The 21,555-nt window shown below is 40.4% G+C and overlaps 2 protein-coding genes across 3 annotated transcripts; one reads left to right on the plus strand and one right to left on the minus strand.

The window, feature by feature from the left end:
- Nucleotides 1–345: 345 nt before the first annotated feature.
- Nucleotides 346–13,652, plus strand: edrf1 (erythroid differentiation regulatory factor 1). Of its 2 annotated transcripts, XM_006783718.2 has the most exons (26): nucleotides 346–453; nucleotides 753–852; nucleotides 1,520–1,728; nucleotides 2,543–2,609; nucleotides 2,694–2,819; nucleotides 3,265–3,389; nucleotides 3,498–3,645; nucleotides 3,760–3,861; nucleotides 4,051–4,172; nucleotides 4,532–4,643; nucleotides 5,608–5,755; nucleotides 5,840–5,951; nucleotides 6,351–6,462; nucleotides 7,442–7,726; nucleotides 7,848–7,919; nucleotides 8,386–8,533; nucleotides 8,631–8,822; nucleotides 8,951–9,151; nucleotides 9,306–9,524; nucleotides 9,655–9,881; nucleotides 10,015–10,173; nucleotides 10,860–11,009; nucleotides 11,277–11,430; nucleotides 11,572–11,687; nucleotides 11,979–12,151; nucleotides 12,746–13,652. In XM_006783718.2, the coding sequence occupies exons 2-26, from the start codon at nucleotides 754–756 to the stop codon at nucleotides 12,909–12,911; spliced, it is 3,744 nt and encodes a 1,247-aa protein (XP_006783781.2). In that variant the 5' UTR covers nucleotides 346–453; nucleotide 753; the 3' UTR covers nucleotides 12,912–13,652. The 2 variants fall into 2 exon arrangements, with proteins under 2 accessions (XP_006783781.2, XP_087706305.1); XM_087850179.1 differs by lacking the exon at nucleotides 346–453 and having other exon boundaries at nucleotides 745–852.
- Nucleotides 13,653–14,178: 526 nt separating this feature from the next.
- Nucleotides 14,179–21,196, minus strand: dhx32b (DEAH (Asp-Glu-Ala-His) box polypeptide 32b). Its single transcript, XM_006783719.3, has 11 exons — nucleotides 20,793–21,196; nucleotides 20,447–20,640; nucleotides 19,493–19,868; nucleotides 19,146–19,382; nucleotides 18,552–18,645; nucleotides 18,318–18,467; nucleotides 17,420–17,611; nucleotides 17,179–17,319; nucleotides 16,256–16,446; nucleotides 15,119–15,309; nucleotides 14,179–14,538 (listed from the first exon to the last, which is right to left on the minus strand). The coding sequence occupies exons 1-11, from the start codon at nucleotides 21,072–21,074 to the stop codon at nucleotides 14,364–14,366; spliced, it is 2,223 nt and encodes a 740-aa protein (XP_006783782.2). The 5' UTR covers nucleotides 21,075–21,196; the 3' UTR covers nucleotides 14,179–14,363.
- Nucleotides 21,197–21,555: the final 359 nt, after the last annotated feature.

Here is a 21,555-nt window from a genome sequence, read left to right on the forward strand (position 1 = left end):
TTAACAGCTAAAGACCTGAACAGAAGTGCACTGGAATTGTTTGCGTCCCTTGGACTGAATCAAATTGTTTAAAAAGAGAAAAATCACACCACATGCAAAGCTCACGTTAAATTAAAACAATGATGTGAACAGTGAATTTCAGAATAAAAGGTATCAGAAGAATATACTCCACTTTTCTAGAAAGAACTTATGAAAACACTTCCGGTTCATCTATTTTTCACAATAAATCGTTTCAGATAAAATATTTTTCCTTTACTAAAACAAATATCTAAAGTTATAGCTTTAAAATGTAAATGTAAAAATGTTATTATTATTGAAAAGTTTTATTCTTCGAAACAACTGATAAAATTAGTTTTGTAACTCTTTTTGCCTTGAAACAGGAAGTTGTTGTTGGCTTATTGCTAGCGCTTGCGACTGCTCTGTCAATAGACTGGCTGCAGGCTACAGGCTTGTGTAAGTAGTCACGGAGCTAAGAGCTAAACATTAGTCGTTTACAAAGCAATGAAAACTGTTCGCCTTCTTGTCGTTTAGGTTTAATTAGTCTAGTGAAACTTCCATTTTACAGCTTTACGTGCCAGCGTTTCTTTATCGAGGAGCTAGCTTGTCAAGCTAACTAACTTTGCCAACATGTTGACTTACCTCATTCGTTATTCGACTGATGTATAGACGGTCCACGGCTTGTCGAAGCCATGGACATGTTATTTGTTTATTAAATCGGAGTTGTTTGGTGAATTAGATCTTTGTATGTCCAGTATGAGCGCATCAGCTGGAGACGGAGAGCCTTGCACCCCCTTGGATAATGCAAAGGAAGAAGTCAGTGGTCCTACCTGCACTGGAGACAACAGTAAACATGTAAGTAACTAGTCTGCAAGGATAATCTACCATCTAGTATGTAGTATGTTGTCATGTATAACACTCTTTAATTAGTATTTGAAGTGCTAATGTTGAGTTAGGCTACAGTGGATTTATAGTGCCATCTGTAGACATCCTATAACTTTAGTGAGAGTGGGAAGCAGGTGAAGGAGAGCCTGATGAAGTGGATGAATGCTCTGGAGAGAAGAATGAAGGTCAAGAAAAGCAAGACATAATACATGTGAGGGAATAAGAGCGAGACAGGTGACAGGGGAGCGAGACAGTGTAGATGAAAGGAGTAGAAGTAGTGAAGGTAAAGGATTCCATATGCCTGGGATCATTTGGGCATTTGGAGGAGAGAGATAGTGGATTTACTGGGCAAAAGATGTTAAATATGGAGCTGGAGGAAAAAAAGACAACCAATGAGATTTGTGAAAGCGGTAAAGGAGGAAATGCAGAGAGTTGGTTTGACAGAGCATGATGGTACAGATGGGTTGGAAGGAGGCAGACGATCCACTGTGGTGATCCTAAAAGGGTGCAGCTGACAGAAGAACATCAGTGTGCATACTATACTCATGATAATCAATTGCCAGACATATCCTTATTTAAATGTTACTCTGTCAGTGCTGTCCATTCATTCTCACAAGCTTGATATTGTTATTTGTAGGAATCATCAATATGCTCAGGCAGCAGTGAAATAAAAAGCCGTGCTGTGGTCAAGTACTGCGCAGCCCCACCACCTACCAGCTATGCCCTCCTGCAGGAAAAGACCGACTTGAAGCTACCTCCTGCCAACTGGCTGAGAGAAAACCCCCAGCTGGGCAGCGCTGGGACCACTATATTAGGATCTAGCAGCAAGAGCAAGCCCTTTTCCAGGTATAATTTAGAAAAGGGGGCACGGGTTTAATTTTTATGGGAAAGATTGAATTTGAATTGGTGTCGAGCTCATGATTGAGGTAGATAGGCACCACTTTTATCATTACGCCAAGTATAATATCTTTTGTTTAAATGTAATTTGCGAAATGGTTAACTATATGGCAAAAATAACTAAAGAGAGCACAGCATGAGTCAGAACCAAATGCAGTTAAAATTATGGATAGGTACACACTGGATAATGCAAATGCCCAATGTATACTTTGGCTTTCACCACCACTGGTGTGGGTGTGTCTGAATGAAATCATAAGAAACAAGAAATTAAGAAAAAAATGTTAGTTATATCTTATTACCTTATTTAAAAAATGGTTTACTTCTCAAGATTACATTTATGAGGATATGCAGCTTTAATACATTCAGTTCTATTTCTTCGAGATGTTGCGACTATATCTGGATGAGAGAAGAAACTAAGTAAAGTTTCTATTAGCAGCAGATATTCTTTTCCTAATTGTGAAAATCTGCTTAGCAGATCGCCTGTGTTACTGGTCCTTATGCACTTCTGGAGACCCATGAAGACTGATACTCTATCCACAATAAACAAGGTGTGGAATAGAGTATTGCATAGTTGCAAAACTATGTTTCAAACTTACAGTGGAGGACTTTTCACTACATAATTCAAAGTACTAAAACCCCCCAAGCTGCTGCACTTTCATTTAGGATGTGAGTGGGTAAATTATGGATACGCTTGAAGACGAAGACTTTAATTATTGCTACGCAGTTAGTTTGTATTGAGTAAACTGTGTTTTTTCTTTTGCAGTTTTGGGATGGCGTACGAGTTCATCGACTGCATCGGAGATGATGTTGATGTGGTTTCAGACTCAGAGGTTTGTGGAGCTGCTGCAGAGCTATTTCATTGTTAGCTTCAGAGGCATGCAGTTGATGTTAACAGAATTCTTTTTTACCTTCAGAACATCAAGAAGCTTTTGAAAATTCCCTACAGCAAGTCCCATCTGAGTATGGCAGTTCATCGTGTGGGGAGGACTTTGCTTTTAGATGAGCTGGACATTCAAGAGCTTTTCATGAGATCCTCTCAGGTACAGCCGAGCGACACTTTTTAAAATCAAGAGGATATTGCCTCCATTATTAATATTGACTGTGAAGTAACGGGCATCTATCAATGTTTAACATAAAAGCTTGATGAATAGGGAGTCCCAATGGATATTTTTCCAGTGATTGATTTATTTTTGTGTTATTTATTTCTTGTTCCTGTTTCAGAGAAAATACATTTTTACAAAACTCTAAAACTGATGTTTTACATTTAGTAAAAACATTGAGAACATTTCACCCTGTGCAAAATTGATGTGACACAACAGATTAGTATCGCCCACTGAAATGTGTAAATGCAATTTTATTTGACAGTATGCTGATGGAAGTGAATATTGGCCAGTAGTATTAAAATTGTTATTATTGTTATTAATCATGGTAGTAACTGTTAAATGAATATATTATTTAACTCTCAATGCAACTTATGTGTTGTAGACAGGAGACTGGACATGGCTGAAGGAGTTTTACCAGCGGCTAATAGATCAGAAGTGGCAGAGAAAAAAGAAGAGTAAAGAGCACTGGTATCAAAAAGCAATCCTGTCAAAGTTTCTCTATTATAGGTGAGGAGTTGGCTTTGCTCGAATAAGTGCTGGAGTTGAACGTGAGTTATTCTTCAATCTGATAGTAAAACAACTTTTTTGTTTTCGTTATTGTTTTGTTTCTTGCAGTATAAATGGTGATGGGGCTGCTGAGCCTCAATCAGATGGCCTGAATGAAGGAGAGGAGGACAGTGGTGCTGATGAGTTCAGCTCTTCATGGCCTACAGCCTTCACTAGCACAACGTCTAATGCAGAAGAATCAGAAGCTCCCAAACGGGTAAGTTAAGCTTTTAGTCATCTCTGGAATTAAATTTTGTATTTGTTCCACATTCAAAAGTATTTTGTGTCACATGAGATGAAATAAAAATGAAGTGTGCTGTTAAATGTGCAGGAAAGTGTTACCGTCGACAGCAGTTTTGCTTTGGGCCAGGTGACCTCTGTTCCTAAAGAGCAAAACCTCCCGACAATCTTCAACGAAGGAGAGAACGGCCAGGTAACACAATCTTTTCATCCTTTTATCCTTTCTTAATAGTATAATACTACAGCTAATAGCATGTGCTCATTTGACTACGATGACCTAGATGACTGAGAACCTTCACAGACATACGCCCTGTGTCTACATGTATCTTATGATTTTTTATTTTATTTTATTTTTTACACTTTGATATCCCTTGCATGACAGGGTTTAAGAAATGACTTTGTACGAAACATCATGTGGACTTTTGAAGACATACACATGTTGGTTGGGTCCAACATGCCTATTTTCGGAGGTGGTCGTTATCCTGCCGTCAGTCTGAGACTCAGGTAGGATTTTAATTCATTGGTTCCTACCCAGGATCTGAAATTAGCACTCGTTAGGAGCTAAATGACAGTGCAGTCATGCATTTTAATTGTATTTCAATTGGATTCTTTTAGCTCCTTCTGGGTATTTGTCTCACCAACATAATGTTAAATTATTCTTATGACATAATGAAACAGTTATGTAATAGGTTGGCATACATTATGTAGGGCATCATAGCATGTAAATATTGTTCATAGAGTCATCTTTTAATTTAGGATAACTGACTTTAAGAGATGAACCAGCATCATTGGATTCATCCTGCTACATCCTTCCTGCTCAGTCTCAAACATCCAACTCTGTGTTTTGTTTTTGTTTTTTTCAGGGACAACAATAAACCAATCAACATTCTGACAGGCATCGACTACTGGCTTGATAATCTGATGTGTAACGTCCCAGAACTTGTCATGTGTTTTCACGTTAATGGCATTGTTCAGGTAAGCTAAAATATTTCATACAGTAGCCATGCCTAATAGAAAATCATTAGATAAGATGATGGTACCTGGTTGGTCTTGGTTATTTTAAATTTTAATATTGATTTGTTCATGTGAGTGGTGGCTGCTGGAATAAAGCTATTTGCATAATGGGTTTTTGAGAATTTGGGACTATAAGCCTTCATCCAGAAGGAGGAGACTGTAACTCGCTGCGCAGAGATATTTGAAATTGTTCTACACTGTATATAAGAATATAATACAACAGCACAAGAGACATTAAGGGTGCAGTGGTAAATAAAATCCTGCTTGTCCTTTTGAGATTTAATTTAAGAATGTCTCCACAGCTTAACAATCAGCAGGCTTATGGCTTCTTTTAATCAATAACACATGTTCATTAATTAAGTTCATTTTGTGTGTCGGGTCTAAGCTGCAAATGTCATTGGGGAGTAAAACACGAACCACAAGCCTAGGCAGTGCCTGTGCCTGTATGTAATGCACTTGGTCGATGTTTCCACCAAGTTTCACTAAAGAGCAGTGTGCACAGCATATATGATCCAATTAGTTTTTGGAGCAAATCTCTGCATAAATTAGTTTTTTAAATCAGGGGAAAAATTGCCCTTAGACTTAGTCTACAAGTTCAAAACGATTTCACATTAAAAGACAAACATGTTGGAATGAAAAATCTGTTAAATGTGAGCTAATTGGTTTAATTAAAAGGATATGTGTGAATGTAATATAGTGAGAGGAATACATAGTTCAACTTGATGCTTACGCAAGAGGTTCTCCCATATGCAGTCGGTGATCCAATTAAATGGTGGTAATCCTTACTGAAACAATTTGCATATTAATTATGATAAAGTTTTTCTTTGCTTGTGGGGAAAATAAATAAATAAAACAACAAGTACTGTGAGCATAAGCAGTTTGTGCTGTGGTGCTCATGGTGGGAAATTTTTGATTTTTACTTCAGAAATACGAGATGATAAAAACAGAGGACATCCCTCATCTGGAGAACTCGACTTTCTCCACGAGAGTCGTGAAAGACATCGCCCAAAATGTCCTTTCTTTCCTGAAGTCCAACTGCACTAAGGAGGGTCACACGTACTGGCTTTTCAAAGGTGGGGGAAAAAGTGAGCAGGAATGATCTAAAAGTTGTATTATTGTGAAAAAGTGTTTTCTAAAGTAATTTCTTAAATCCACAGCCAGTGGGAGTGACATTGTGAAGCTTTATGATCTTACGACTCTGTGTGAGGAGGCTGAGGAAGAGAAATATCAGAATCCCTTCACTCTTCCTGTGGCTGTATTATTATACAAGTAAGTATCTAAGACAGATAATACGAGCGGCCTTGTGTCATACTGTGAAAAGTGTTTATAAAGTTTGAAGTGTGGGGTTAGGTGTTTGGACAGCACTGACACCTCACAGCGAGAAGATTCAGGGTGTAAACCAGTTGAATAGATGTGTGGAGTTCGCCTGTTGTCACGTGACTGCAGTTTTTATCCAGGTGCAGTTTAACAGCGGTCATGTTAGTTTGATTTGTTCTAAATTGGCCGGAGATGAGGATGTGAATGACATCTGTCTCTGTGTGATAGCCCTTTGATAAACTGTTGAGCTTTGCAAGGTGTAAATTAAATTAAATCAGTAGTTACTGGGCATGCCAGTACGTCAGTGTGTTCTTGTTGTTTTAACTTTATGTTCATGTGTGTGTGACACAGAGTGGCCAGCAACTTGATGCTAAAAGCGCGACAAAACAGAAAGCACTATGGCACAATCAGAACTCTGCTGCTGAACTGTGTCAAACTTCTAGATCAAGACAGACATCCTCAGGTAGGTGCAGATTTTCAGACAAATGAGAAAGTCGATACTCTTTCCAAGTTAATAACGGGTTGTTTTACGGTGGCCCTGAAAGGTCAAATGAACTGCAACTTAAGAAAACACCAGCAAAAAGAAAAAAAAAATGCTGCAAAAGGAGACAAATGATAAATGGCCTATATTTATATAGCGCTTTTACTAGTCCCTAAGGACCACACACATTCACACACTGGTGATGGCAAGCTACGTTGTAGCCACAGCCACCCTGGGGCGCACTGACAGAGGCGCACAAAGCACGACAGAAGTTGAATAAAACACAAAGGAAGTAGAAAAAACCTGCGACAGACTAGCCACCTGTCCAGGTGTACCCTGCTTCTCGCCCTAAGACAGCTGGGATAGGCTCCATCACCCCCGAGACCCTGAAAAGGATAAGCGGAAGAGAATTGATGGATGGAAGTAGAAAAAACAATCTCACAAAAACAATGGAAGTGTTTCTGGGGACCAGCTGTGCAAGTGACAGAAATCGAAACATCTGAAGGACTGCACTGACACACGGTCAAAAGAAGCAGAGGCTTTATGAATGTTGTGAGGGAGAAGAGGTGTGCTTTTGCAGTGTTTTTCTATTTGCGGGTGTTTTCTTAAGTTACAATGCATTTGACCTCTCAGCTGTAGGGTTTTCATTCAAGAGACAAAAATAATATTCAAATTTAATACTAAACACTAATAGTGTGAGCCTCTTAAAATGTGGAGCGATGCACTTGTGGTATAAAGAGGCAAATTTTAGATGACTTTGTCCAACTATTAATGGACCTAAGTCCTTACTATCTTCCTACTATCCTTCTCCTGCTGCTTCTTTGATATTCTTATTTTTGTATCTATATTCAGACAGTGGAGAAAATGCAATGTGAAACCACTTGACTAACTCTGAGTATGCTACTTAGATTTGATTGAACTTGACTTCAGCCCTGATCGCCTCTGTCTTCTGTCTGCTCAGATCATCGCTTCTGCCCACTATATGCTGTCAGAGCTGTTCCAGCTCGACGAGCCTCTTGAAGAAGATGGAGGGGAGTCGCTGCGGGCCGGTGGTTCAGAGGACAGCTACAGTGACGAAGACAGGGAGGAGGAGGAAGAAGAGGAGGATCTGACGGAGGACAGCGATGATGATGGTTCCTACAGTAACTGCTCCAGCCCGCAGGATGATAGCAAAGCGGTGGCTGTGATCCGCTCTGTAGGGGAGCTCTCAGTCCCGGAGAAGTACAGATCCACTCACCAGATCAGAGTGAGTGAATCTGTAAAAGTTTCCACAGCCTTCTTAGCATCGACTGAATGGTGGAAAGTGGAGTATAGAAATAAATCTTTATATACATACAAACTAATATTTTCTTATTTTTTTTATTCAGCCAAGTTGTGCTTTCCCCGTTTCTCAAGACAAGGAAGAGAGATGCAGACTTGTCCTGAGCTATGTGCTTAAGGTGACTTTCTAAATGTTTAATGTGAATGTTTGTTTGCCTGCAGTGCAAAAAAATGTGACTTTTCAAAAAGTTTGACATTCTCTTCTATATTAAAGGGCAAATACACCTACACACATTTACAAATCAAAGTCTCCTTGCAGCTCTTGGTTTATAAACTGTTTTGTTAAACTGCCTGAAGTGATCTCAGTGTCTGTTTGGTTTGTCTGATGTTTAAAAATGGAGAAAAAAATCTTAGTGTGGTTTTGAAAAGAAGTGAGGTTGTCAGATGTCTGTAGACGGTGTCCCATCTCTGCTACAGACAAGCAGCATCAGGCTACAATAACTGCTACTGCCTGGATCTGTTATTGGACTGTTGGTGGTCAAGATGCATTATGTATAAAGTCTAGGTGTCAATTTGGACACGTAGAAACAATATGTTACTAAATTGATTGGGTACAATTTTGTAATGCTGTAACATAATCCACAGGGATTAAAGGCGGTGGATGGCAGCATCAAGAAAGAGAGCGATCTTCCAGCTGCTGACCCCAACACACCCATCCCTCTCAAATATGAAGACAGAAGTGCTACTGGAGCCTGTGCAGCTGAGAAAGGCATCTCTCTCCTGCTTGAAAGGGGTAATAACAACTTCTAATACTGCAGAAGAAAACGTGACATAGACAAAAATGGTTTTCACTGACGCTTCTTTTTCCTGTCTTCTCGCTTTTTAAACAGCAGGTCCCTTGCAAGGGGAGCAGAAGCACACAACACGCTCAGGGATGATCCCCGGCTCCTGGCAGCATCGTATGAAGCTGAAACTCTTCTTCAAAGCCTCAAAGGCCTACTACGTCCTCTCTGATGCGGCCACTAACTTGCTGAAGTATGGCCGAGCGTTGCGTTACATCAAGCTATCTCTGCAGTGTTATGGTGAGGTTCTTTAACTGTTTCATAATCAATTAATTGAAACTTAAACTACATTTTTTTGTTGTTTAATTTTAATCTTGACAGTGACAGGTTTCTTCAAAATTGTCTTCTTCCATCCCCTCATCTTCCAGATGCCTATTGTTCAGTGAGCGGTACACTACACCCACATGTGTTGCTGTTTCACAGCCAGTGCCTGTCTCTGTGTGGGGACATCCAGCTGATGTTGGCTCAAAATGCAAACAACAGAGCAGCTTACCTGGAGGAATACAGCTACCAGACCAAAGAGGACCAGGAGATTCTGCACAGCCTGCACAGAGAGAGCAGTTGCCAGGGTCAGTCCTTAAAGAGAAATTCAGTATATTGATATTCCTGCTGCTATGGTGTGCAGTGTCTTAAATATTTCACTGTCTTTAAAGTCATTCACAATAAATTGTTTGGCAAAATGTCCTAAAAAGTATTCCATTCCTTTTATTCTCTATCTACTAGCCTTCAGCATGGCAACAGACCTAGCGATGGACCCAGAGTACCAGCTGTTTGTTAGCAGCAAGTGCTATGAGGCAGCATATGAACTACTTGTCTCTGAGCCTTTGAAAGATCTTACTCCAGATCAGCTGAGTCAGGTTCTCAAACGACTGGGGAACATACGCAATGAGATGGGAGTCTATTACATGAACCAGGCTGCAGCCATGCAGGCTGAGAAAGAGGGTAAGTTAAATTACAGCAAATGCAGTTTGTTTAAAAGAGTACGATGAGAGTTATTCTTTCTTTTTCTTTTTTCTTTTTTTTTTTTTTGTAGTATATCACCAGCCTTTTTATTCTCCTGTTTCCCTTTTAGTGAAGAAGTCTGTGTCTGCAGCAGAGCAGGAGATGTGGAAAAAGAGCTTTGGCTTCTTTGAGAAAGGGATGAAGGACTTTGAAGCCATTGGGGACAGCACTAACACAGCCTTACTGCTGTGTAATACTGGCAGGCTGATGAGAATCTGTGCCCAGGCCCACTGTAACCTCTCTGGCGATGAAGGCAGAGGAGAGTTTTCACCTGAAGAGGCTCTTTACTACAACAAGGTGCCACGCTGACGTTTTCTTAAATTCTTGATTAAGTGTTCTTACTAACACTCTGCTTTTTTGTTTTTTCAATCGTCTGTCTCACTGCATCTTGACTGTGCCTAATCATACTATCTTTGCAATATTACCTCAGGCTATAGACTACTACCTGCAGGCCATGAAAGCATTGGCAAGCAGAGAGAAGCACTCAGCAGTGTGGGACAGTGTAAACTGGGAATTGTCCACTACGTACTTCACACTGGCCACCCTTCTGCAGGACTATGCCCCAGTATCCAGGAAGGCCCAGGAACAGGTTGGTTTCAACACATTTGGAGCTAAGTAGAATATTAAGGATTTAACACATTTACTCATACTCATCATACTTGCATATATTTTTGTCTAGTTTACATGGTACATGCAATTTATATTCACTGCAGTTCTCCCTCTTTTGCTAATGATGCATGTGTGGACACCTTCCCTTTGTTATCAGATCACTTTGATCTACTTGTCTGACTTGTAGCCTTTTTGTATCAGGACCAGCTCTGCGCTGATAAAGGGACACACACTGTGCATGAATTGGGTCAGCAAACACCACACACCCCACTTGAATAATCATTATAGTGAATCTTTGGCTGGAAAATGATTTCAGTCCATTAGTCACTCTTGTTGGTAGCACTTCAGTTTACAGCTTTATCCTTGCTATGCTGAATCTCTCACACTTGTAGCTGAGAAAGAGTTCCTCATTTCGCCAAAAAAAGCAAGGACAAGATTTTTTGGGGGGGTTATTTTTGTTTATCTGCTTTGTTTTGTTGTTTGTTTGTTTTTTATGCTTTTATCATATTGTATTATACCTGATGAAAGTCAGGTTTAATAAAAAGCCATGAAAGTAAATAAATATTCTGTTTTAATCATATTTTCATCACATTTACAAGTACATTTTATTTCTTATTTTTCATACACAGTAATTTTTTACTTATCCATTCCTGTTTGTCTTAACAGATTGAGCGAGAGGTGACCGAAGCAATGATGAAGTCTCTCAAGTACTGCGACCTGCAGACTGACTCTGCTCGGCAGCCACTCTACCAGTACAGAGCTGCCACCATCCACCACCGCTTGGCTTCTATGTACCACAGCTGCTTTCGCAATCAGGTGGGAAGTTATGTAAAATTATACAACAGTAGAAAACCATTCTCCTTTCCTTTTGAATGTCTTGGATGCTCTTTGTGTTAATAATTGGCATTTCTTGGCTCAACGCTTTTTATGCACGCCAAAAATAAAATATGTGACTCTGGGTAAGGAAACGACGTTCACGCTGACTAGAAAAGAACAGAAGTGGGATACGCTGCCTGTCTTTATACTTGTAGCGGTATAATGAGCTGATGGATGTCTGTGTTTCTGGCTGTAATTATGTGACAGGTGGGGGATGAACACTTGAGAAAGCAGCATCGGAGCTTGGCAGAGCTTCACTACAGCAAGGCTGTCAGTTTATTCCTCAGCCTCAAAGACGCACCCTGCGAGCTGCTCCGCACGTTGCTGGAGAGGGTGGCTTTTGCTGAGTTTACGATGGCAGGTGCGCAGCTATTCATTATGATGACTATCACAATGTTGGCTGCAATGTTTTGTTTTATTTTTGTCAGATGAGGGCTGAATTGAAAAACCGTGTTTCTTTTCAAAGCCTCTTTTGATAATTCTTCATGTTGTTTGTCCACAGGTCAGAACAGCAGCACAGCTAAGCTGAAGAGCCTGACTGGAGCAATAGAGATCATGACAGAAACCCGCCATGCTTTCCAGCTGATTCATAAAGAGCTACAGGAGGAGCAGACAGAGGTAAGTTTCACAGTAGCTCATGGAGGATTTTTCCTGGCTCAGCGGTGTGATTTATGCACATAAGCATACAGCACAGGCAGTGAGTTTCTAATTCCTTATTTAACAAAAATCTAAGTGTTTTCTGACCATTTAATAAATCAAATGAGTGTATATTATACTCATGTTAATGAAGCCCCAGTAACCCCATTACAGCTAAATTCTTCTGAGTAGTAAAAATAACTTGGTGGAAATGACTGAATTTGTAAAGCTTTGGTAACATACAGTCTTTTCCTTCTACTTCTTGTTCCATAGTTGAATGAACCAGACTCTGCTGAGTCAGCAGAGTCTTCCGACGTAGCCAATGGCCCAATGGCAGGACTGAACCTCCAGGAAGTGATGAAGTTAATTGGCGTATTTGAGCCCAGTTTCTCCTTCCTGCTCCTGCAGGTGATCAAACTGATGACGACAGCGAAACGTAAACCAAGGTGAGCTCCAGTATGAAAGCTGGTTAGGATATCTACTTAAGTTTTACACAGACCTTTATTTTAATATCTGTCTTTAATGTCACTGTCTTATTGCTTACCATCATGAGACATGTGATGGCAAGAAGCTATTGCTGTAAAACGGCCATAAAATAATAAAAAAAAAAAACCATTGGGACTAGATCAAACTTTTAGGGAAAAGTTTTTGGATTTAATGAAACAAAAGACATTTAAAGGTGATATAATAAAGCTAAAATAGATCATACTCTTTACTGTTTATCACATTCTAATAATTAAGTAGCGGTCCTACCTGACAGTATACGGGTACAGCAACATTTACTATGACTACATGAAATGTATTTAAAAAGGAAAAAACAAAACAAAAGATATGGTGATTGATTTTAGGAAACAACAAAATGGGCACGGAGTCACTTTAATTAAAGGTCAGAAAATAGAGCAAGTACAATCATATAAATATCTTGCCTATGGGTATAAATAAAGTTACCTTGACCTTGACAAGAACAAAAGAGATTAATTGTGAATTTAAGCTTGCAACCTTTTCATCTGCCCTTTTGAACTCTTTCATCTTTATTGCAGCAATAAGGACGAGGAGCTGCTGAAAACCTATAAGAATGTATACTCCAAGCTGCTTCGTGCTGAGAAAAATGCTCCTCTTGTCAGCCGTGTCGAACTCTACGTTGAGCTCCTGCAGCAGCTGATGCAGCGGACAGGAAGTGACGACACAGGCACACGCAAGCCATAACAAGGAAGACGCTCAAGAATCTGACTCTGCTCTCTGGACCTCGCTGAACTTCCAGGCTACATTTTGGAGAAGACTTGACATCCTCAAAGATGCGGTGATATAAAATAATGGCTCATAGTCACAATAACAGGCAAACACTCAGGCAACCTGTCTTACTCTGAATTACAGTCTCAAAGCTAACTTCACCTCCAGCGCCTTCATCTTTTTCTAACATTTGCATCACAGGTTTTAAACTGTACATTTTTGTGAAGACTTGTAAATTCAGATGCTATTATTAAATTTTATGATGGCTTAGCTAGTTTTGGGTCACTTCTAAAGCTCTTATGCATTTATGACTGTACCAAACATCTAAAATTATTATTATTATTATTATTATTATTATTATTATTATTATTATTATTATTATTTTATTTTTATTTTTTTTTCTACAGACACAAAAATGTGATGACAATTTAAAAGCGGTTATTACCAAATGTAAATGCAACACAAAGGAGCTGAAAAATAACAAGCTTAGCAAAGTATTCTTTTCAATTTAATTGGCGTTTTTGATATTCAATAATGCCAGTGAAGCTGTGAATGAAATAAACTGATGTGTGACAGGCTTAAATAAGCTAAAACGTGTTATTTGCTTTTCCAAAAACTAGAATGTGCAATAAATTGGAAGCATACAGTGGAAGCTTTAGAGGTTAGTTCGTCCACAGTGCTGTTGAGGTTTTTTTTTTTTAATCAGCATGGTTTGCTGTGGGATGATAATAATAAAATGTTTTTGAATTTCATACTGTGATATATTGTTTTCTCTTAAAATGTTGCTTGGCTAATGATATGCATTTGACACCAGTTTGCAAAAGTACTGTATCTCTGGAAAAAAGAAAGAAAATACAGTGTGCTATGCCATCAAACTAGTCCCTGCAATTTTCAAGGCAGCATGGCACCCTGTGGGTTATGGTCAGCCGTCCTTGATGCGCTGTTCAAGCCCACCAAAGAGGTGAAAGATGTTTTCACTGTGGTGTCAGTGAACTGGGTCAGCCCTCTGGTGTCAGCTATATTCACACCAGATGGAGCTGCAGGCATGTCCAGACTGCTACTGCAACTCATTAATCAGGCCGGGGACACAGTGCTATCTGTCTGATGGCTGAAGAGAGATGAGGAGGAAGGGAAGTCAGAAAATCTTTAAAGGACTCGATGGGAATGTAAAAAATCTTGAACACGTATAAATGCAAATAATCAGGGCTTAAAAAGAGCAATATTTTTATTTCATATATTAGTTCATTTTGTATAGCTATTCAAATATAACATACAAAGACTATATTGGGATTGGGGGTTAGGGCACAGTAACTGCGCCACAAAAAGAAAGTAATACAATTATAGGATTCTTTACTTGATGATCCAGAGTCTGTTTCTGTACTATATTGTGCAAAAAGTCCCAATAACTTGAAACAGTGGCTCCATCAGTCACTGTATAACACAGCGGTCAGAAGTCTGATCCTCATGGGATTCCTTTTGTGATGCTGGTGGTTTCTCTTCTTGGTACTGAGAAGCCCCGTGGTTCAAAATGTTTTGCAGGATGTCTTTGCTCTCACTCGATGGTAAGTTGTAGAAAAAGTACTGTGGTGCCATCTGAATGAACCTAACAAAGGAGAGAATATTTTAGTGTTCAGTGCACCGAAAAAAACAACTGTAGACCATCTAATTTGTGATGAATTTAACTAATGCAAACTTAATTTCAATTTGCAAAGCTGTTTTCGATCTCATTTAGTGCTGAGCGGCACACGCCTTTGTTGGAAAGAAGACTTACGGTGTGTCTGCTCCTCATATTCGAGCTACAGTGAACGGATTTGCACACGCTCAGGATGTGAAACGTAAGACAGCATGAGAAAGGCTATAGAGCTTTCTCTCCCTCCATTAAGCTGCAGCTTCACATTCTTAGAGATCTGTGCAATCCATAATCCCTTCTTCAACTAGCAGATACTTAGAAAGCAGGATTATAGGACCTCCCTCCACAACCAGCATGACCAGTCTGAGCTGAACTAGGCCTTTAAATACATACGGTTCAAAAGGGAAGGGGAATGTGTCCATCTGATTACACTTAAACCTCCCTCAGAAGGGTGGTCTAAAAAAAAACTGCATCTAGACATTTATGCAAATGTTAAAGAAGTCAACAAATGAAAATGTTAAAGGAAGGAAATGGAAACAAGGCTGAGACTTACTCCTGTGGTGTTATGTGGGTTACAGTGCGGAGACAGTTGTCCTCTGAAAAGGAGTGTTCGTGGAACAACACCCACTCAGGCAAGCCCAGCTTGGGACTCTTGGCTCCGTAGCCAGACAGAGGATGGATCTGCGCTATGTGCTTGTGGGTTATAACAAAGTAGTTCCCAGATCCATCCACATCACGTGCCACCTGGGAGCAAAAAGGGTTGGAGTGATTTTAAGTATTCATACCTGTCATTTTTACCTTTAAATAATAGTTTTTAAAAATAAAAACCATAGTAAATGACACGCAAAAAAGCTGAATTCACACTCACAGTCTGGCAGTCTATATACAAATATGGAAATAAGTTGAAAGGGAAGGGGCGGTTAAAGGATGTAAGCAGGGAGTGAAGTCAAATTTAAAGACGAGGAGTTAAACAAGTGCAAGTTCCGAAAGGAGTAGAAGTGTCGGCTGAGAGGTAGACTCTGAGAGCACAAAATACGCGGTGTTTAAAGAGTCTGATGAGGTGTTAAGATTGACAGGAGCTGAAATGTGAGCTCGAGCCAAAGCGACGTGTGCAAACAAGTAAAGATGCAAGCAAGTGAAGTCTTTAATTAATCAGTCAAATCAAGTCTGTATTCAAAGCTGAAGGCAACATATAATAATATAATAATAATGTTTGTCAGCTTTGATTGTTTAAATTAGTCATAAAAAGCAAATTATTCAGCATGTCTTTAATCACCTGCATGCTAAATAAATGGAAATGCATTAATATTTGAAATGGGCCCCATTCTTTGACAATTAATTATGGAGACTAAACTCTGAGTGAAATTACACATGATTAAAACACCCTTCATAATGCTGCCATTAGTTCCACTCGGGAGAGTTTAATGTTTTTAAGAGTCTTTAGAAGGACTGTGGGTGTTTGTTGTAAGCAGAGTATTTAAATTCTCACTGCAGATCGAATACAGTTGCTGTGCTTTTTGGACTGGAATAAAAAACAACAAGAAAACAGGATTTCTAACTTAACAGTTTATTCCAATATGGCCGTGTGCATGGATGGGTGCAGGATTCTCCCTACCTCCCTTGTGACCTTGACTCTGAAAAGCAGTAATGAAAATGGGAGGATGGATGCTAATAAATAAAATTTTCTGACCTGCATGAAGAAACCTGCTAAGAGGGCTCTCTTAATGTTGACCGTGTTACTTCGGGAACCAAAGGCGGGCACTGAAATGGGCAGCTCGATCCTCTTCAGGGTGTCTGTGAGCTCACTGCGAATCCCGTCGGCCATCAACAAAGCATTGTGGTCCAGATAGAAGTCTTGACACCACTTCTCTATATTACAGTCTGACAAAACAGGAACATGGGTTTAAATTACTGAATCGGTGGCAGTAATTAAACTCTTAAATCTGGCATGGGTTTAGTTTTTCTGTCTACTGTCTAAACCAGGGAAGTCAAGCTCATCTTACACTGTGGTTCAGCCCACTTTGATGTTAAGTGGGCCAAACCAGTGAAAAAGTTTAACTACACATTTAATCCCCGCGATATTTTAATATAAGAAAAAGAAGTCCAGTTTCAAAAATAAATCTTTTCTACTTGATTAAAAAATGTAATTGTAAGAAATAAATGTGTAATATTACAGAAAAAAACATGTCTAATAGAAAGCTGTTTTTTACATTTTTATAATTTTTTATAATTTTAATATTTTATATTATTCATAACTTTTACTGTGAACCCACTGTAAAAATCCCAAATTTCTATAGTAGATGGTAAAAACACCAGGATCTTTTTGTTATTTATTTGTTTATCTATTACTTATTTACTTTAGTGTTGTATAAACTGCTATGATGTAGGTCTTTATCAGAAAAGCTGTAAAACTTATATAAATGCAATAAAAAGTCTAAAATTCATGTCCTTCCTCACATGCTCCAAGAATGTTCAGTGGGCCAGAATGGAATCTTTGGCGAGCTGATTTTGGCCCCTGGACCTTATGTTTGACACCGTTGGTCTAAACTATAGGAAACTTATCACTGGTATAAACATTATGAGATCGTGCGTGGCGATGCTCTGCCCACTCACATGGATCCTGCTGGCACTGTTTAAAGGCCTTGTAGATATTAATCAGGGTGAAGTGGTCTCCCTCTGGGTGCTGGAACTTCATATAGCACTGGGTCGCCTCTGGTTTCAGCTCCACAGAAGGAACCATGAAGCAAGATGGCGCTAAAAGAATAATAATAATAAAAAAAGCAAAGCACGGTTTTGTAGATCTACATGACTCTTTATAGCATATTTGTGCTAAAAAGCCACACAGTCACATTACCTGATAGCATAGCAGCAATGATGACCACCTCGCTGACGCAGTCAAACTCACAGGAGGCGAGCACGGTCTTTGCCATCTGTGGCTCCAAGGAGAACTCAGACATGATGATGCCCATCTCAGACAGGTTGCCGTCATTATCCAGAGCTGCTAGGTAGTCGAGCTCCTCCAAAGCCTGCATGAGGCCTGCAGGATCTGGGTTGGACAGGGTTTTGGATTAAGCACCATAAAAAAACATATGAGATTATTAATTACACTGAAATACATGTTGAGTAAAAGTGTTGTGTGCCATTTTTTCATGCTGTCCAAATAGTAATCCGAAGCACTAGGACAGTCCCCCACAGTGTACTGGCACCCCAGTGGAAATGCTTAGAGTGAATGGGCAGCAGCAGATTAGGATTTTATAATCCTCACCAACATCTGCCGTGTATCACTATGCAAAATAAAGCTGTTTATTTTTTTTTTCTTTTCTTTTTTAAAACAAATGCGTTTTTTCCCCTGTAGAAATACAAACACAGACCTCAAGACAAAATGAGAGGAAGGGAAAAATGATGAAACCACAGCTGTCTATTATCTTGTGTTGTCCTTCATACCAACTCTGGCATGTCTGTGCTCTAATCAGCTAATGTGAGGCTCAGTGTCTGTGTGTCTGTGTGTTTGTGGGGGTGAATAAATCCGGGGGAACAAAAGCAAACGAAAGCAGGTCAGCTCTAAAAGGATGCACGCAGAACAGGAGCTGTCAGTTTAGCTGAAGCACGGCTCACTGCCCTCCAATACAAAAAGTTCCTGTGTGCTGGAACAAAAGGCAAAGAACTGACTGAACCCGAATTTTTAATTAAGTTAGGGAACAATGGTTCAGACAAAAATCAGTTTTTCTACAGTCATTTTATGCAGATCTCACCTGGTCTGTCTATGAATTCGCAGTGACCCAGTCCGGCGATCTCCATCCTCTTCAAGAACAGCACAGTGGATGTGATGTCAGACTCCACAATATGCGGGCGTATCTGAGTAGGAAGTTGTCTATCCTTTGGATACAGACGGAAACACTTGCCTACAGGAAGCAAACATCATTTTTTAGATGGGACAGCTGCAGTGAAGTAGCAGCCACAGATTCTGTAGCATTTTAACTTCTCACCTGCCGGACCTGCCAGTTGCCTTCGACTCTCGGTTTGACCGGTGCTGATAGGCTGAATGATGACTGAGTTTGTTCTGATCCTGGGGTTGTAGACCTGCAACAGCACAGCGGGCTGTTAACCTTGATTTACGTTAACTAAGCTACATTTTGATGACAAATATTTTCACCCCAAATAACACAGAAGTATCTAAAAAATAATTTGAGAAAAACTGATGATTTAAGTTGTTATCTACACATGTCAAAGCTGGTATAAACCTAACAACACACGCTACGTAACACTGACAAGAGGCTAAAATTAAAACTTGATTTATTGTCTCTATTGTGTTGTGCTATAATATAAGATGTACCTTGTTTTCCAGACCAAAGCTTAAGCTTTAACATTTTTTTGTGAGACTTCAGAATATCAGTTTTTCTCTCATTTTCTTTCTGCATAGGAACCTCTATACAATGCATTCAAATCTCTGCTTTTTCAACACATGAAACTCTCTAATTAATCAGCAACTGGGTCTCTGCATCAGCGACGTAATTTTTAACACTGGAAATCAGCCTTCATGTAAGTGCTGATTTAAATAATGCAAATAACAACCAACTTACATATCTTTTCTCAAGCCCGGCATCAATAACAAAGCTTATCGAGCTAACAGCCCAGAAAAAGTCCTCATTTGGGCTTGAACTGAGGAACACTCGGCGGGTCTGGCTGGTCTCCTCTTCCCCCAGGACAGGCAGACTCCCAGGCTGCCCAGGGTGCACAGCTATTGGCAGTAGCTCACCCAGATCGATGGGTAAGCTCTTCCTCTCGTGGCACAGGATGTTGTGGGCCAGATCTATCTCCTGGTAGAGAGTTAACAAAAAGTAAAATTAGAGAAAGACGTGCATTAGTTTCAGGCTTCTGAATCTACTGGTCATGCAGTGATGTTTTTTTTTGTTTTTGTTTTTTTTACCTGCATTGTCACCAAAAACACAACCACATCCCCCTGCTCTCTGGAGCGATGGATCTCCAGCACGAGACGGAGAGCAGAGCAGAAGTAGCCGTCGCCTGTGCTGCTGTACACCACCTCCCCTGCACCCGGGGTCTCCAGGTGAATCAAACGCGCTGCCGACCCGGTAAAGTGGGCCGGGTGCTTGGGGCTGGGTGGGAAAGCTGTAAGGAGGACCACACGGAGCTCCGGCCTCTGCAGGACGATGTCCTTCAGCAGACCCAGGAGAACATCAGTGGCTACAGTCCTCTGGTGGGCCTGATCCACGACCACAACACCGTAGTGTGCGAGCAAAGGGTCTGACATCATCTCCCTCAGAAGCATGTCATCCGTGCAGTATCTTTAAAAGGCCATAAAATGATGCTTGACATTAGGAAAGAGCAAGTAAATGCACGCACAGGCACACTGTATCTATTTTGATATAGCATGAAATTAATCTTTTCTATAATGTAAGCCTGCATGCTTAAACCAGTATGTTAAAAGAAAATCCATTCAGCATCCCTGAAGGTGGCAACTTAATGAAAAACACTTTGTCTACACTTCAGCTATGCTGCCATTAGTGTAATTTACTCTAATAATTAGTCTAAGGAGGGAGATCCTTGCCGGGTGCCTGTTTATCTTGTCTCCCTCCCCTTAATGTGCTTAGTTTCATTGTTTCCTAGCTAACCTATGAGGGACCCACATGAGGGAGTGTGACATATGGGGAGACAGGGAGCCGGGCAGCTGTGGACGAACTGCTGAAAAGAGCCTCTCAAGCCTTTTGTTCACCTCCCCTTTGAGAAGAAGAAAAGGCGGGGTGATTTAGCTTTGTGTGTCATGACCGTGCATTATCATAGCCGCCATGCTGAGAGAAAGACTCTGAGAAAGAAACATTGGATGTATAAAGTGGGAAAAGTAGGAAGTGCTGCTGTACCACACCTGAGGACTGTGTCAGTAGTGCAGCAACTTTCAAGAGGGATGCTGTACCCAACTTCGTGACCGATGTTGACATCCATCTCGTCAGCCACTCTGAGGGCGAGATCTACAGCCTGTTGTGCATGTATCTGGGTACAAACCACCATGCCGTGCTGGAACTGGACTGACAGGCAGGATTCAGCACACCACTGAGGTATCTGTTTCAGAGTAAGATTAACAAGACAAATTGCTTACATTACAGATGCTTCCAGACTTTAAGTTGATAGAAAAATGACTTAAATGTCTTGCTGTAAAAAAAAGAAAGAAAAACCATCCAGTGCTGAAGTGTTGAATACCCCACAGTACTCACTTGAGAGCTCCTTCCAGTTTTGGCAGAGCCACTGACAACAACAAACTGTTCTTTGGCCAAAGTGTCCATGAATTCACACTTTGCTTTCCACACTGGCAGTTCCTTCCTTTCTTTCAGCAGTTTGTAAAACCTGGAGGAATAAGGCAGTCCATCAAACTGATTAAGCTCCAGGATGTTGTCATATTCTTTGTCTCCTTCGCTCAAAGCTCCTGTGTCTGAACAACAGGGTGATTTCCCCTCTAAATAGTCCTCTCCAGTTAAAGTTGTAACGTCCTGCGCCATCACAACTAGGCTCCGGGTCTGTCAGGTTTACACTTCATTTACAGAGCCACAGAAATTGAGTTTGTAGGTCTCCAGCTCTCAGTAAACTGTTGGACAGCACTCAGCCCGCCTCCGCAAGTGAAGCCAAATGAAAGGCTCACTAGGCGGCCAGCCCAGTGTTGTCATGTGGCCACTAATCTCACAGAAGTGCAGACACCAACAGATGACACACACACACACACACACACACACACACACACACACACACACACACACACACACACACACACACACACAACACAGATCTGTGGGCAGAGATTCAGAGTGGTCTGGTGTTTATAATGAAATCTGGCTGCGACACAAAGATCACAACTTGTGCACAGTTTAAAATGCATTTATTTATCAACTGTGGTGTAATTTAGAAATTGATTTCATCAGTGGTCATCCTGCTCAAATTAAATGAACAAAAGTGCCATCAAATGAAGAACCGTAAGCAGTCAGC

This window comes from Neolamprologus brichardi, chromosome 13, assembly GCF_056152115.1.
Source record: "Neolamprologus brichardi isolate AB-2024 chromosome 13, ASM5615211v1, whole genome shotgun sequence".
Lineage (NCBI taxonomy): Eukaryota > Metazoa > Chordata > Actinopteri > Cichliformes > Cichlidae > Neolamprologus > Neolamprologus brichardi.

Excerpts from the sequence above, each read along its gene's own strand:
- dhx32b (XM_006783719.3), bottom strand. The coding sequence starts at position 21,074 with ATGGCGCAGGACGTTACAACTTTAACTGGAGAGGACTATTTAGAGGGG. Across the intron at positions 18,646-19,145 it reads CCGGGCTTGAGAAAAGATAT|GTCTACAACCCCAGGATCAG; the intron begins GTAAGTTGGTTG and ends GTGCTGTTGCAG. Across the intron at positions 14,539-15,118 it reads ACCCACATAACACCACAGGA|GTTCATTCAGATGGCACCAC; the intron begins GTAAGTCTCAGC and ends CTCCTTTGTTAG.
- edrf1 (XM_087850179.1), top strand. The coding sequence starts at position 745 with ATGTCCAGTATGAGCGCATCAGCTGGAGACGGAGAGCCTTGCACCCCC. Across the intron at positions 3,862-4,050 it reads ACGAAGGAGAGAACGGCCAG|GGTTTAAGAAATGACTTTGT; the intron begins GTAACACAATCT and ends CTTGCATGACAG. Across the intron at positions 9,525-9,654 it reads CATGCAGGCTGAGAAAGAGG|TGAAGAAGTCTGTGTCTGCA; the intron begins GTAAGTTAAATT and ends TTTCCCTTTTAG.